At 39.6% G+C, this 17,419-nt stretch overlaps 1 protein-coding gene across 2 annotated transcripts; it reads left to right on the top strand.

Annotated features, from left to right (window-relative positions):
* The first annotated feature begins 1,070 nt into the window (after positions 1–1,070).
* On the top strand, positions 1,071–13,324 carry rasl11a (RAS-like, family 11, member A). Of its 2 annotated transcripts, XM_038731312.1 has the most exons (8): positions 1,075–1,697; positions 3,512–3,568; positions 3,746–3,828; positions 6,160–6,200; positions 6,286–6,415; positions 6,671–6,746; positions 7,867–7,943; positions 10,450–13,324. In XM_038731312.1, exons 1-8 carry the CDS (start codon positions 1,538–1,540, stop codon positions 10,594–10,596), a joined length of 771 nt encoding a protein of 256 aa, XP_038587240.1. In that variant the 5' UTR covers positions 1,075–1,537; the 3' UTR covers positions 10,597–13,324. The 2 variants fall into 2 exon arrangements, with proteins under 2 accessions (XP_038587241.1, XP_038587240.1); XM_038731313.1 differs by lacking the exon at positions 7,867–7,943 and having other exon boundaries at positions 1,071–1,697.
* The last annotated feature ends 4,095 nt before the right edge of the window (positions 13,325–17,419 follow it).

The following is a 17,419-nucleotide window of genomic DNA, read 5'->3' as shown; positions in this document are numbered from 1 at the left end:
CGCTTTTCCTGTTCTTTGAGAGGAAAAAAGCTCAGAGAATAGAAACAAGCATGACTAGATGAGTTTCAATGAGCTACAAGAGTAGAGTTTTCACATAATTAGCCAATTAGCCATAGTTGATGTTTTTTTATCTGCATTAGGCCTATATGTGGGGTTTTCTTCTTTAAAAAAAAAATTAAATATCATGGCAACGTTTTGAGAAAATAATCCAAATGTTTGTACATTTAGGTCTCACTATTCCATTATTACCCAAACTTTGTCTACTTGGGGATGTGAGATAATCTCTCATATTTAACCACTTGTGGAAGGTAGCCTTTTTTAGGCCCTGCTGTACTTAAATACATTTTTGAGGTAGCCTACTTGTAGGCTTACTCTACTTAGTTACTTTGCAGATTCAGATAATGAATACAAAATCTAATCAACAAATAAATGATTATGTATTTTAATAGATTAAGCTACCTGGTGGTATATAAAATTTGCCCTACCTATACTAGCTGCAGCAAACATTATGTTTACACATTAATGCATTAGTAACTATAATCCATTCATAGAATATTAATCTTAAATGAGATATTCTGCACAATGCATACTTTTACTTTTAGAACTTAGATTTGGATGCTAATACTTTTGTATTTTAGTAAAAAATGTAATAGAGTACTTCTGCTTGTAGAGTATTTTACACTGTGGCATTGCTTTATTTACTGAAGTAAAAGTATACTTCACTGTCTACCACTGTCTTTTATGACAGTGGACATTATCACAGACAATTATTCCCACAATCTTATTTCTTTTCTCTCTACTGTGTCAAACTATAAATTAAACTGAATTATAACAAAAGATACAAAATTTCCAGCAAAACTTATGATTGTGCTCTGAGCTTAATGAACAATCGATATTTTGTGCACTACAGTCTACAGCAGATCTATTAATACAAACCTTCATTTCCTTGTTTATTGGCCCCGGGAAACTTAATGATATCTGGGTCCAGGCTGGAAAGAGGAGACCAATTTAGACTGGTCTCATGGGAATAAAGAGGGGATGGTTCAAAGTCTCCCTCCTTCCCTTCCTCCCTCTCCCCTCTCTCTCTCTGCTCTCTGTCTGCAGTCGGACGCATTTGAACTCGGTGCGAACGGGAAAACTTCTTTTGTAGGCCTATTTATTTATGCATCTTATATTTAAAACTGTTTGGTGATAATAATGTTTTAGTGTGTGAAATAATGACGTCTCACTGATGAAAGCTCCACGAAGGGGTTAAAACTTTCTCTAAGCAGACAGTGGAGGAAATTTTTGAACTAGAGCTGGGATACTTGGAAAATATTTGGGAATTTTGGACCATTTAACACAAAGGACTACCTGCTTTTTTTCTACAGAAATTATAAACTAGGCTATAAGATTAAAATCCAGGATACCTCAGGCTCTCCTTGCCGTCGCTGCAGGAACATTATGGGAATGCTGGAGTGATTTTCCTCGGGGCGGAGGGGTTTGCTGGACAGTTGTATTTCAGAGCAGAGCTGATCTGAGGGCAGAGGGGATCTAAATGCGGCTGACTGGCTTCCCTGCACCGGGAACCATGAACAGTAGCAGCGGGTCTGGCAACTTTCTGCTGGTCCCTATACCGGAGTATCCCCTGCTGGACTGTGTGCCCAACAAGACGGTGAAGATTGTGGTGCTGGGGGCGAGCAACGTCGGGAAAACCGGTATGGATGGATGTAGTATTTTAGGAAATGCAAAATTCAACTGGATAAGGAAAACTTTTTAAACACAAACTGAAACTGAAATTCAGCAGTTGCCTTGTAGGGTGGCTGGGAGTTTATGCATTTCAACTGTGAGAATAACAGCTGATTCAATAACTCAACGTGTAACTTGTTAATGCCAGGAATTTCTTTGTGATATATTTGTCTAATTAACAAAGGTAGGATTATCGTCGTGTATCTGAAGGAAAGTTGTGATGTTTGAAATGACTAAACAATCCTGAAAGACAGGGGGCGACATTTTGCATTTTCAAAAATTGTACCTTTTCATTTTTTAATTATTTCCTTGTTTATATTAAGCTTGTAGGCTAATTATTATATCTAGTGGTGGAAGAAGTATTCAGATCTTTTACTTAAGTAAAGATTGCAATGCCATACTGTAAAAGTTCTCCATTACCACTAAAAGTCCTGGAGTCATAATTTTTTTGAATGAAAGTAAAAAAATGCAATCAGCAAAATATAAAAATGTAAAATATCAAATGTACTTTTATGCAGAATGACCCCTTTCAGAGTGTTACAATAATATGTTTTATACTTTGGATTATTATAATTGATGCACTGATGTGTACTGTAACTGTTAGATAATGATGTAGTGGAGATGTAGTTGCGTAAAAAGTATATTTTCCCCTGAAATGTAATGCAGTAAAAGTATATAATAGTCATAATTCAGTAAAATACTAAGTTACACTTTGTTACTATTTTTTTTACTAAATATAAGCAACAGAAAGGTTTGTTTTTATTTTTACAATATATTAATTACTGAACGAGTAGAGCAACAGAGAATACATCTTTTAGAAGTGGCTAATTTGTCTGATTGGTAAAACATTTTGTAAAGCCCCAGGGATTTATTTGCCCTATTTGTTTCTAGCAAATGAGGGCACATTGTCATGTATACAACATCACCATAGTCCAACTAGAAATAAATCTTTTGTCCACAAAGTAAAAATAGAAGTAGTTGGAAGTAATTGAGCTACTCAGCCTGTAAAAATATCTTCTGTGTCTCTGGAGGGAGCTTTTTAGAGTCTGAGAAAACAACCCTGACGATAACACAGTGATGTAATCAAGTTACATTATGGTAAATTAAGAATCCAGGGTTTTTGGAGCTTGACCCATGCTAGTCTGTAAAAGTCAGGATATCTCGGCCTTTGCTGCTCTGACTTAGACCATTATTTGTTTAAACTGAGTCACATAACTTTATGAAACACTGGAGTGACCCTTTAATGAGTGAAATCTGTGAGTTATCCTTTAATACATAATTGGGGGGGGGGGGCTTCTACTTTGATGAAGCTAAAGGGGATCCTAAATGGTAAATTAAATGAAGCTGACCTCACAAAAGAGTTTGGAAAATCTTGCCCAGAATCCCCAAAAAACAAGGGATGGATGAGACAATCATTAACCAGTATAAGATGACGCATGATTGCAACATCAGATTCTGCGTATTGGTGAATCATTCTCTTAGGTCAAACTTTGGGCCTGCTTGTTTAGCTCATCCCTGCTGCTATAAGTGTTCAAAATCAAAACTTGTCACAGAAAAGGGAAATTCCTGCCGCACTCATTGAAAGCAAACATTTAGGTGTTATATAGGTCAGTAGGTTGCAGCAGGCTAGTGGGGTTTTCTGATACACCTTTTTTATTTCAAGTTCAGTAAGATTAAGAAGAAACAACAAACAGTAGATTTGGACACAGATAATATACATAATGCACACTATAGAGTTTTTTTTTCTGCATCCCTGATTAAGAGTTTTCTTGTTTCTTTTCAGCCTTGATTGTCAGGTTTCTGACCAAGAGGTTCATTGGGGACTATGAAGCAAACACTGGTGAGTTTCCAGCCATCTGTTTGTAATAAGAGAGGCAACATTTATCAAATAAACGCACATACTGACTGATTTCCCTCTGCAAAAGTCCTCTGCTCTAACACCCCCCCACCCCCACCCCACCCCACGACTATTGATCCATTCATTCATCCATCCACCTGTCTCTTTCGTTCTCCACAGGAGCACTCTACTCCAGAAAGGTCACACTGGATGGGGAGGAAGTGTCACTTCAGATCCAGGATACTCCCTGTGTCGCTCTCCAGGTAACTTATGGAGGCAGAGAGACAGCAGCCATGTTTCCATCCCAGAGATTCCATGTGCATTATGAATAGAACATCTGGATGGAAACAGCAAAATGTAAACACCCTCTTGCTTGAGGAGTTTTCAGATCCACTTTATAAAGATGTTATGTGCTTAAATGGTGATAGGAACACATTTGTCATCACTTTACTCATCAGCTGTTTCCATGGTTGTCAGTCATATTCTCATAACACAGCATTCAGACAGCTGACATGAAAGCCTACTTTTAAAAACCATTCCTGAAGACCTGTATATGTTTCATAAAAGATGTAAAACAACTACTTATTTTCTGGCCTTTCCCTCTTAAGACAGTCAGCGTCCAACTCAAAGCAGAAAATGTAGGATGCACCAAGGTGACAAGCTTTTCTGGCAGTATTTAAATTCTCACCAGATTTTGGCAACATGTTTGGTGCTTGAGCGCTCACTACTGCATTGCTTGTGCGCACTGAAAATAGTCATGTTTTGGATACAGTTATGAGTTGATGGTACAAATATGTTTCTTGAATTAACTGTGTTAACTTATTTTTATAGAGTGGTGCAGTGGTTAGCACTGTTGCCTCACTGCAAGAAGGTTGTGGGTTCTAAACCCACAAACCCGGTTGCCCCGGCGTTTCTGTGTGCAGTTTGCATGTTCGCTCTGCATCTGTGTGGGTTCTCTCCGGGTGCTCCAGCTTCCTCCAACTGTCCAAAGACATGCATACTAGGTTGTTTGGTGACCCTAAATTGTCCTTAGAAAACAGTGGTTGTTTGTTTTTATATGGCCCTGCGATAGATTGGCGGCCTGTCCAGGGTGTTCCCCGCCTTTTGCCCGATGGCAGCTGGGATTTGCTCCAGAAAAAGTCGGGGTCTTTCTTCTCATTGCGTGATGATCTAGCCTATCTAAAAGCTGAACTCATCAAAACCATCGAAATTATGACATTAAAGGGAAAAAAACTGCCATTTTTATCTCAAAGCAATTTCAGGAATGTATTTGAAGTGAGAGGAAGTGCCCTTAGGACTATCTCATCGCTCATGATTAATATAATGAGTGCAACGTGCCACACGGCTCACCCTGCTCGACACTGGCATTCTGTTTACAAAGCCAGGCCTCAGAGTTGCTCATTTGCTACAGTACACTAGGGAAGATAACGGAGGAAGTGGAAGTTCCTCCTGCAGGACGGTGGATTGACGGCGACCAGCTCCCAGGGATTAGAGAGAAATAATTAGTGTGTTATGGAGGAGTCGTGGTGTGCAGAGCAGAGAAGGTCGAGAAGTGTCTGAGCTTCTGGAAGGTTTTCAAAAGCTGCGCCGGGAGTGTCCATTATAATAGAGTTGTAGATGATAACGGTAAAATCCTAAAGAGCAGTAAGTGAGCACTTGGTCCAGAGAACAAGTTTTGCCTGGTGATTATGTGGATAAAATGGGCATAAGGAGTTGCCCAACCTGAAGACTGATTCCCCCCGAACCCACAACTGGGTGGTCTGGTGGGTCGAGAGTCATAGGTTCAAACTCTGATGCAGCAGATGTGTGTCCATAAACAGCCATTAGTCTTGGCGATGTGCCTTTTCCGTATAATCACCACCTGCTCGCTCGATTTAAGCTGCACAGGATGATGCACTGACATGTCTGTGGATAGTTGTGGACATTTTGGGTGAACCCAAAAGTGTAAAACACATCAGCAGCCTTTTTAGCAGTTTAGGCACTGGGTTAAGTTAGGAAAAGATTAAGGAAGAGGCTCCCTTCCTGATCCTGGGCTGAGGGAAACACGAGGTGGTTGCTGGTGGACTGGGAGCAGGGGAATGACCAGACAGAGAGTTTTCTGGCTTGCGGCTTGCTGAGGCTCGACGGAGGTTTTCTGAGGCAGAGAGAGAAAACAGGTTAGACCGATGCGAAAACAATTCTTTGAAAGGAAAAAACAGTTTTCAAGGTTGGCTGAGGCTGACACGACACGCGTGTGAATACTCAAGGATCCTGCGGGGACTGGATGTTTGAGTCTCTTTCTTAAGCTGTGGCTGAATACGGGACACAGGTCAGGTGCGCTGATGAGGACGAGACTCAGGTGTGAGCAGGGCCCGCAGCAGACACGCCCCCAGCTCCCAGACTGGAGAGAGAGAGCCAAGCAGAGACAGACAAACAAAAACACAACAAGCTCACAACACGCACTCCTGACAAACATCCACAACACTCACACCAAGCTCACAGCTAAATTATATATTGATTATTCAAAAGAATTATCAACAGATTATTTGATGATCAAAATAACTGTTAGTAGCAGCCATAAACTTAAATTCTGTCTGTCCGTCCGTCTTTTTCAGGATGATGCTGAGGGGTTGTACTGCCAAGAGCAGATCAACAGGTCAGATTTATCTACTTAAAGATGAATTAAACTGACTATACTAAGGTTATATCCTGTAATAACTGTGTATTGATGTCACTTCCAGGTCAATCTACTGGGCAGACGGTTACGTGCTGGTTTTCTCCATCACAGACCTCAACAGCTACCGCACCATCCAGCCGCTGTACCAACACGTCAGACGCATACACCCCTCTGGAAATATACCCGTTATACTGGTCAGTGTGTGTCTCATCATGTGTGCAGAGTTCAAGATTTCCTGCCTGCAAATAATCCAATTTACACAAAATGTGAAAATGTTTTATGGAGGAGAGGTGGATTCATTTCACTGTTCAGTTTGTTCTGATTAAATGCTGGCATACCACGGGTTATTTAGTCCCAAAGTCTGGCTAGTCAAGTACAGACAATTACAATTACCCCCTAACCCTAATCCCCATAATCTAATCTGTCCTGTAATCTGTAATCTGCTGCAGGTAGGCAACAAGAGCGACCTGCTCAGAGCGCGACAAGTGCCGGCAGACGAAGGCGAGACGTTAGCAGCTTCACTAGGTGGGGCATTACCATCCTTCTCCTCTTTCTTTTTCTTCTTCTCTTGTTCTTTCACCATGTCATTTTTGTCCTTTTGTTTTTCTTCCTCTTCTTTCTTCCCACACATTATTTTCATAATTTTGGTTCTCTCCTTTCTCCATCTTTTTGCCATGCCTCTGGTTGATTTCTCCAAGGCCACAACCCCTTTTAAAACATATTTAAAATGCAGTATCACACATACACACAGGACTTGCCCCGCATGGTTAAAGTGTTGTTCAGTACAGAGTTACGTGAGATAATTTTGTATAAAACTTAAATGTTTATTTCTCCATAATTACACTACATTGCATTTTCATGATGTAAGCTGATTGCAGTTGTTATTTATTATTGAGTTTAACACTTATAAAAGCACAGGTAATCTGCTTCCACAGGACTGTGTGGGTGTGGTGTGATTGACAGTGATCATCCTACTTTGACTATATTCTGATGCGACATTGCCCTTTTCCGGCTGAGCACCACTCACTGCAAACCACTGACAGAAACACAAATACTGAAATCTCTCATGTGAAATTGTGCAGACGGTTGTGTTCTATGTCAAGATCCCATTTCTCACAGTACAAAGCCGATTGAGCAAATATGTTTTCAGTGCCCTTAAATTTGGTGTTTTCTTTATGGAGCCTGCTGTGACCTGCTGTTTCTCACTACATACTTTCTTCATTGCCTCTTTCTCTTTTTGACCTCAGGATCCCTGATACTTTCTCCTCCTTTTATGTTTCCACTGTTTTTACATCACGTCATAGCTTATTTTATTTTTCAAACATCCGTTATTTATCCTCACCTTCCCTTCGTTCAACTCCATGACATTCAAAAGCTTGATGATATTTTGTTTTCGTGCAGAAACTTGATCAGAGACCTGCAAATGCAGCTACAGCAGACAGAATATCCCACAGTAGGCAATTTGTAAATGATTACTGGAGAAAATAAAAAGATCCTTAAACACACACACACACACATACACATACACATCTCTGGCTCCTTCTTAAACAGTATCCTGCATGCTGCCTGATGAATGAGGAATGCTGAGTGAGTGTTATCTAAAAGATAAGAGCAGCCCTGATCTAAAAACTGCCTCTGCTCACAGGAGGGGTTTACTTTGAGGCCTCAGCCAGAGAGAACCACGAGGGAGTCCACTCCGCCTTCCTACATCTCTGTCAGGAGGTGGGACTTTTTGTTGTTGTTAATTTATTGGTTTGCTAATCTGACAGTTAAGGATGGGGACAGTTTTCTGTTTTTGTCTATATGCAAACAGGATTTGTTTTTTCATCATGAAGGCATTTTATAGAAAGATATCTGGACATTAGTTACTTTGATTCCACCAGACTTGAAGGGATTTCCTCTTCCTATGGGAACTCTGATAACAGGCTATTTCCCATTGATACCACATGTTTGTCTTTTTAGAATGTATATTTGTTTTTCTGGTGGCGTAATAGGAGTTTTTGCCCAGAGGCTCATTACATTTGGGTTTGTTGAGAGTTTCCTTTTCTGGAGAGCAGATTCCAAACACACCTTAGTTCTGTTTAATGTCAGCGATATACTTTCATCCAAGTATGTTTTAACTGATGAGGTGCTTGAAAGCTGCACTAATACGTTTTTAAAATAAAAATAGATCAGGTGACTACAGTGTAATGCAAATGGTATTGCTGTGCAGTTCCCCTCAGCTCTGCTGAGCGTTTTAGCATCTTTCAGCTCATTGTTTGGGTTTTCTGGCCCTCATCTCTCATTAACCATGTTGTAAACCGCTGCAGGCAGCTGTTTCCAGCACAGAAGATCTGATAAACACACTGTACACTTACTGCCCAGAATCAAACAGCAGACACAAAAAGTTAGAGACCAACTGGTGAACATAGTGGCCCAGCCAAAGGGCCAGATATTTCCCTTATAGCAAGTGGTGGAGACCAAAGCATAGCTTTAAAAGAGAGAATAAAATTTGATTTATATTCATCTGGTGGCCAGAAACATGACTCTAAATTGATGAAAATGTTGCTGGGTGTGAAATCTGTTTGCTAACACCCTTTCCATAATGACTTTATAAGGGGATAATATCAATCAATGTTGTGTTAAAGAGGTGATATTATGCTTTTCAGCTTTTTCCCTCTCCTTTATTGTTTTTTTTGTGTGTGCATGTAATAGGTATGCAAAGTGAAAAAGCCCAAAGTCCAATCCAAAGGGACTTCCCATCTCCTACAGAAAAATCTGCTCTGAACTGCCTGAAAACAGCTCGTTTGTAGTCCAGCGCTTAATGCGCCTCATGTAACGCTCGCCAAGCAGCTAGTCCGACACGCCCTCAAAAACACCAGTCAATGGACATAAAGTTGTTACTGTGATGTAGAGACAGAGCTCAGTTAAAACTTTATGGATGAATGATACTTTTGTTACAGACTAATAACTCACAACTCTGAAACTCTTGCTCCAGTCTGTTGCCAAGCTGGTCGGCAACATGTAGCCTACAGCTGAAAGGAAGCTGTTTACGGGCTTCTCACTGACCCGCCCTTCTCTGCTTCTGATTGGCTAGTAGTCCTTAACAAGGAACTGCGCTTGTGGAACTCCCAACAAAGATCATTTAGAGACAAGATGTATCACTCCATGGCTAAAACGAAGCCTTCAACACAGGGTGAAAAGAGGAGCTGCAGCAATGTGCAGTATGTTTAAAATTAAACCATGTAAACCTGTTCTGGTACAACCCCTAAATAGGATTTTGAACCTGAAAATGAGCTTCATACCACCACTTTAACAGCATGTTCGGCCGCTCCCCAGTAACCAAAAGAATGCAGCTTTAAAATTTACTTTGCTTTTGTTCCTCAAGTACCTTGGATTAGTTAAACAAAAAATAAATGTTTACGATGCAGCATACATAGTTATATCTGTGGTAGTAAATCAAGAAGCAACGATATCAAATCCACAAAAATATAAAGTGTTATAGTAGCATGGTGTAGAATATTATAGTAAAATAGAAGCTTAATCCTGTTATTATTCTTACTAAAATGTAGGGCTGTCCCCAACTAAGGATTTACATAGTGGAATCAGAATTGTTAAGTCCTACCTATAGTCGACTGAGTCGAATCATGTGTTTTTGTGCATGGCGACTCTGAGTGGGGGTTACACATGGTAGCTCCGCTTTAATCTTGAGAAACTGCAAAGCTGCAGTCTCTATTCATTCAATTTACGCTTTAATTTTCCAGCTAAACTGAGGCTTTCTGAAGACCCTTTTCTCTCTCTCGCCTGTCATTCACCGGTCTTATGTGAGTTTTGCGTGCATGCCGACAACAATCAATGGTGATAAATAATCCAAAAGTCCCGCGAGATGTATGGATGGATGGACATGTTTATTTACAGCATTAAATGCTGTATATTGTAATAGGCTGTATATTAACTTACTGGGAGAAAACTGGTAGTTCTATGTAAAATCAGTTGAGCACCCCCATATCGCCAAAATGCCATGATCCTTGTTTCACTGCAAAGCTTCGACTGCGAGATTGACAGTCGAATCAGGCTCCGCCCATCGAAGCATCGAATCTTCTATAATCTAAAATGTTTTGACAGGATTTGGTTTAAAATTTGACTTTTACTGATGCTATTAGACATGACTTGGACTTAAAGCTTGTCCCCCCAAGACGTAAAAGGTCTGGTTTTATTTCCATGACTCACTGTGTTCTCTGTGTTCCAGGTGATCCGGGCGTTGGGAGGAGGGAATGGAGAGAAAAGAAGAGGAGGCCTCCACCTGGCCAGGCCCAAATCTCCCAACATGCAGGAGCTGAAGAGGAGGTTCAGGCAGGTCCTCTCCTCCAAAGTCAAGTCGGCCACGACTCTCTGATTGCAGGATGAACGTGTGGCAAAGAAAAGAGCTTCCATGGAAATTAAAAGGTTCTAGTCCTTTGACAAATGGCAAGAGGCCTCCACATCAAATACTTCTGACGTTTAAGTTTGGGAATTCAAGCCATTATAGGTGTGAAGGAACGGCTGACACTTTCTGTAGTGATCGTCATCAGACAGAAGAATACAGACAAAAACTGACTGACAGCTAAGCTCTTCTCTGTGTTTTCGACTGAGCTCACAGTGTACATGACCTCTTCCCGAGGTTCAAGTACAACAAGGCTGCTGCTCAAAGTGGACATGTCAAAGACTGCTAAACAAACAGCTTGTATTGTGTCAGAAGCTTGGCATGTTTACTGGGAAGGACAGTGAGAGTGACAAGGTCACAGTAAACCTTTCCACAGTTAATGTCTCAGTTTTCTTGAGGCTGAAAAATTTATAGTCTCAATACATCTCGACAAAAGCGAATTTAATACATCATTAAGGAATCACTGACAAGACAATTTAATGGAAAGTTGTTTCTAATGTCCTTTCATATAATACAGAGTCTCATTTTACCCCCTACTTGTTACAGTTTCCTGTTTTATGGTTTTAATAGAGGGTTTTTGTCGTCTTTGCCACTAAATGAAGCTCAGAAGCCAATTTATTTTCATTTAGTGTTAATCTATGTGAGAACATTGGCAGATTTCAACTTTGCCTTTACCAAATAAATGAAATGCGAGTCTCCATCCTCTCTGTTGCAGAGTCTCTTAAGAAAGTGGTCTGAACCAAAACAGGAAATGACCCCAAAACGCAAGGGTTCAAGGCTTTAGACCGAGACAAATGCTGACATTTGACAGCCGTAAGGGAAGCCCCACATAGCAAAACAAAGCAAGGACAACCTCCTGTTATTTAAGGAAGACAATGACTGCCAATAATAAAATGCAATCAAATTTAAATTTAATTTTCTATTTGTGCAGAATGGATGACAAAATTAAAGTTTAGAATTTAAAATCCATAATTACTGACAAAAGAAGTAATTTTCAGTGTAGTCCAGAGCAAAACCTTGCCATAATGATTATAAAATTGAACGTAAAATTTACTTTTACTTTCAAACTGGCAGATAATATGCAGCCTAAACTTGAAGATATTCGTTATTTCTAATGAAAGTCAAAGTTGTTGTAATATCAGAATTCACCCAGGCCTATTTTTTGTGATCTGTTATCTGTTAAGGTAAACCAGTCGTTTTCAAACTCTAATGCGCCTTCCCAGGGAGGACTGAAGGGAGGCACAGAGGGCGAGAGGAGAGGCAAATATACAGGGTGAGGTGAAATGGACAGGTGCATCAAAATTCATACTCCTTCTCCAGTCAAGTCTGGCATAATGTCTGACAGATCCACATTTAGTGGATTAACACTACGAATAAATGTCCCAAGAAAGATCTTCCATTTACCTCCCGAACTTGCCTGAGAATCAAGCATTTTAACGTTTTCTTCAGTATCAAAATTATCCAGTCATCGTTGTTTGTACATCCATGGGCACACTGTAAACAGAAGCTTCTAACAGCTAATTCGGCAAAATTTTAATGTTTACAAAATCTGAACAAATATAGGCAAAAAAAATCCAGTTGTCAAATTTTGTCTGGGGACTAACCGTTTACATTTAATTTATAATCAACAATTGCATAAATCAAGACATTTTTATTTTGACCTGAAATTAATTTTCAAACATGAAACAGAAAATGTTTTTGTTTAAATTTTGTCACACAACATGCGCACACAAAAAATAAACGTTGTTTATTCACATGTTTTAACTGGTACGAACATCTGAGTCCATTAGGGCTTTGCTTAAGTTGCACGAGAGTTACACGACATACTTTTGAATCCATGTGACTCTCATTTACAAACCAGTGATTGCCTGTATAAACTTTTCCACTATAGCTCAAAGAATCCAAACTCTAGGTGTAAATGACTCTCAGTCTGAAGAATATTTCATTTCTATTGTTTTTTAAGGAAGGTTTAGTGCTCTGTGTACTTAATGTTGCACCAATGCCACTGATTGTGTTCATGAGTCAAAATCCAAAACTGTTGATGAAACTATCTGTAAAACAATGGGAATTTGTTTAAATGTCCAAATGGAAGTTGGGAAGTTTTTGGTGCATGTGTCCTTTGCTGTTCTCATGACCTCTCCTCTCACTGACACACACACAAAATTCCCAGTAAAGACAAATTCCTCAGCATCTGGAATTTCTTGGTCAGTGAACTGCCACACTAACCCTTTTACATACACACACACACACACACACACACACACACACACACACACACACACACACACACACACACACACACATCCTTAAAAAATTGTCTGATGAACCCAAATCATGACCTTTTGCCCTTTGACCTTTTAAAGCAGCATGGCTCCATCAGAGTCTGGAAAAGACTGAGATGAAGCCAGTCATCTCGCTCGCTGTGTATCTTGACAAAAATCCTGAGATGCCATTTGATAAATGCCAAAAGACAAAAATAAATGTGTGTGTGTCAGAGAGAGAGCAAGCGAGAGAAAGAGAGAGATTTTCCCCATAATTTCCAGCTATTTTAAGTCCAATTTCCTCTTGTGTTTTCTTGTGAGACCCAACTTCATTTCCCACACATACAGACACACACCATGTCGCTCTTAAAGACTTCCTGTGCACCACTGGAACGAGTGTTCCTGCATTCTCCAGTGAATAAATCCCTTGAAACCAGCAATCTGTTCTAACATGGCTCTTAAATGTGAGTTTATTTGATAGATGAAGAGTTAATGTGACATTTATTGGGCCAGATTTAGAAAATGGATAATCCACTAAGTGTTCCCTTTTTCGGCAAGCAGAAAGAGAGTCAAAGTGAACTCCTGGGTTCTGTTCATGCACACCAGAAAATAATCTTAAAAGGTGTGAAGGATCAGACTCTTGTCTTGTATCAGAGTTACTGAAGGCAGTAAAAAAACAAACAAACCTGAAGTGGTGTCAGCACTGCTGCTCTCTTTACAACTATTCAACTGTACTACATTTCCTTTTTTAAGGAAGTTTAAAAAATCACCAAATCAAGCTAGTGTGATAATTTCTGATCCCAGTGCAAAACTGTCAATCTGATCACATTTGCATGTGAAGTTAAAGTACTATAAACTTACTTAGTTTAAATTCTGTCATCCCAAATAATCACTTTAGCAAATATCAAAATAACAAAGACATTAGTTTTCATGATATTTTCAGCTAGATTGCTGTGTACATATACAACAACAAAGACAAATGTCACATCAGAACTCTGGATGAACTGGCATCATGGCTGTAATTCGAACACCATTACATAACACACTTGTTGTTCGTGACTCATGAAGTCAGTGAAGTCGGCCAAACTGCTGGAAGTTTCTAAGTTTCTTTGGTGGAACAACAAGCATGTCCCAGTTGTGTTCATCTCTTTTTAATGTCCCTGGAAACTGTTTCTGTTGTCTTCTGTGCTACTTGCATTGTTCCTGTAGCCTATTTGGTTGTGTTTTCTCACTTTGCAGCATTTTTTCTAAATGCTTGGGATGGTCACATGCATAAAAGTAGCTTTTTAGGCTTTCGTAGAGATATCAAACCTTTTTAAAACCAGTTTAAAAACTAAAATAATAATAAAAAAATAATGCAAAGAGTAGCCTAATAATTGGCCATACTTGCAGTTTGATGGGCCCTGTCAATAGGCCTAATGGTGATCTAAACCGTGTGCTTAGTCAGACTCCAGGATTTCATGATATCACGATTGCAACTATTAACACAAATTCAAGAAATCCCAGTGAATGCAGTACAACTTGCCAATCACTGCAGCTTTTCCGGAAAAATTGACCTATCATCGCCGTTTCCCACAAGACCTGCAAACTCACTTCCTTGTTTACAAGACGCAGCAGACGCGATTCCAACGTCTCACATTTGTCGATAAAAAAAGAAAAGTACGGTAAAAAACAGGATCCAGATCTTTTTTCAAAGTGGGGGTAAACTGTTTTGCAAAACTTGCAGTATTGTGGTCGAGCATAAAAGAAAACTGACTATTGACAAACGCCACCGCAAAACACAGGGAATGGACGTCAGACAAGACAAATCACTGTGACACAGGCTGTTGCATCCCGGTCAGTTGCAAGCGCAGAAACAATTAAGCCGTGCAGGGGTAGAGTTAGTTTTAGGCCCGCGAAATCCTGGAAGGACTGTATACTATAATTCTACTATAATTCTAAAAACTCACATCTACCTTTGCAGTTTTTACTTAATCCCACAACTTTAATCGCAATTGTTTTAGAAAAGCTGCTGCAAAACCAGGCATTTTAGGCTGCAACAATTGAAAAAAGACCTGCAAAATCCCAGAGGGACCGGCATGTGTACAAGTAGACAATTAAAAACATGTCACTAACACTGCTAAATATGTTGCAGACTAGGACGGATGAAATCACACGGTCAGCTTATCAGCAGCACAACACAAACGTGGGTTCATGTTCTGGTGACCAGTATGGGAAGGCACTTGATGAACAACAGCAGTGTGGGGGACATAAACCAGCTGTGTGTGTGTGTGTGTGTGTGTGTGTGTGTGTGTGTGTGTGTTAATGGCTCGTTCTGTTATCTGTAGGAGGCAACAGGAAGTTAAAGTCCCGTTTGGGATGAAGTCAAGACACCAAACCCAGAAAGAGGAAGAGAGACAAGAAAGGCTGTAAGAGGATCTGAGACTTTAGGAAGTAAAACTAAATATGAAATAAACAGAAATTAGGACAAAGAAGAAGAGAGAATGAATCATAATGTCATCTGTCTCCATATTAAAAGGGAGGCAGACAGTTGAGGGAGGAAAGGGAGAGGAAAGAGAGAAGACAGAGGGCGTTCAAGGCAGACAAAGCCAGACAGAAAAATGAGACTGAAAAACCATGAAACAGGAAGATTATCAGCTCTGTTTGTCCAGACATGAAATAAATGAACATGTCAGCTTCAGCATGACAAGATACTAAATATTTGTCTCCCCGACGCAATAATACTTATTAGTTATGAGTGACAGCGAAATGTCGCTGTGAAAGGCCAACGCCGCTTTTTGATGATAAAAATCAGGAACATTAATACTTGATGATGCTAATCTGCAAAGAAACGCATTTTTTTATAATAACATTATTTTATAGGAAGTGGATTGAACAAATTACAAATTAGCCTCAGAGCTAAAGACCTGAGACCTGGTAGCTGAAGTCAAGTCAGACTTCAATCTAACACTTTCTGGGAGGAGCTATTCCTTCTTTGGATAGTGTGTTGTTGTCCATAACTTCCAAAACTACACAAAAATAATGAATGTGACTGCTTTCTGATGGGCTGTCTCTACGGTTAAGGTTTGGTTAGTTTTAGGCACAGTAACTAACTGTTGTCAAAACAATCTCACCTGAAAGTGTTTTGATTATATCACATGTTCTATAACAGCAGATTTGCTTTAGAGTTTAAAACGGGTTTAAGGCACTATGAGTTACTTTTCATCCATGTAGAAGTAAAAACTGAAGTTCTTTCTTGACCTTCAAAACAATCCCCCTTTAAGGTCAGTTTAGTCATCAGTCATGTAATCCTTATCAGCAGATGGAGTTTACTTGGTTAAGATTAGAAAAAGATCAGTTTGCGTCTTTGTGCGACCACAACCAAGTGCTGTCACCTTCTCCATTTAGGGTTTGAGCTATAATAACATCATGCTACTTTACCACAAAAGGTTCTTTCTAGTCACTTTTATGACATTTAAAAAAAATGACTGATATTATTGGACTGTATACTTGAAAAACATCCCCTTGGGCAGCAGGGAAACTTGTTTCCACTTAGTTTCAATATTAATTGAAGCAATTAGGTGAAACTGATCTATTCTATGATATCTTTTAGCCGCTTCCTGTCTTGTACTTGTGTTTACTTTACTTTCTGGCTAAATGGCTGTAAGTATAGAGTTAATGCAAAAACAATATCTAAGGTCTACTGTCTCTGTTTTTGGCTCCAAAGCTCCCAGTGGGCAACCCATTTAGCCTCCCATTTCCCCTCTCTCCCTGTCTCCCCCGTTTCTCACTCTTCATGTAACGTTTCTTGAGACTAATCTGGACATTCAAACCAAAGATTTACCAGACCAGCAGTGCCTTGCCCATGGACACTTCCTACAATAGTTTGGGGGATAGCATTGCTTGCTCGACTTCTCCACACAGATTTTCAAACAGGTTTTGACGTGACAATTCTCACAACCCAGCCCTTTTCTATCTGTCTTCATAACTTTAACAACAGTTTCTTTTCAACCATGTCTCTGCCTTCGCTCGCTCCACTCCCCCTCCGCTTCCTCCTCCTCCTTCATCTTGGCTTGCATCATGTTTTTGAGATAAGCTAATGATTTTTAAGAAAATTATTTATCACCACAACTTCTGCTACTACTGGAATGCTTTCAAGATAAGGAACTCAGATTTTCTTTCTTGAATGCAAGGTTTCAAACTAAATTACCATTCTGCATAAAATATTCAGTAGTATATACAGTATAGTGGTCGGACATTTTCTGAAATACCCTTACCTGCTTAGCTGTCATCTAAGCGAGTAAGGGTATTTTAGATGAGAAAACTGACACCACTCTCATATCTGTACATTAAATATGCTAGAGCCAGTAAACGTTAGCTAGCTTAGCACAAACCCTGTATAAAGATTACTCTGTTGTTCAGTGGTGCCTTCTGAATTAACATGCCTGTTTCATGTTTAGATCACAAAAATATCTGTATCCTTGAGTTTCACTCTTCTTGCAAACTTTTTTCTCAATGGATTTCTTTTTTTTTTTTTAAAACACTGAAAGCAATGC

The sequence above is a fragment of the Micropterus salmoides genome, unplaced genomic scaffold (genome assembly GCF_014851395.1).
Source record: "Micropterus salmoides isolate LMB-PRFRI ecotype aquatic unplaced genomic scaffold, ASM1485139v1 Ms_hic_scaffold_2, whole genome shotgun sequence".
Classification (NCBI taxonomy): domain Eukaryota; kingdom Metazoa; phylum Chordata; class Actinopteri; order Centrarchiformes; family Centrarchidae; genus Micropterus; species Micropterus salmoides.
The sequence above is the reverse complement of the archived record's forward strand: the minus strand, read 5'-3'. Positions and strand labels throughout refer to the sequence as shown.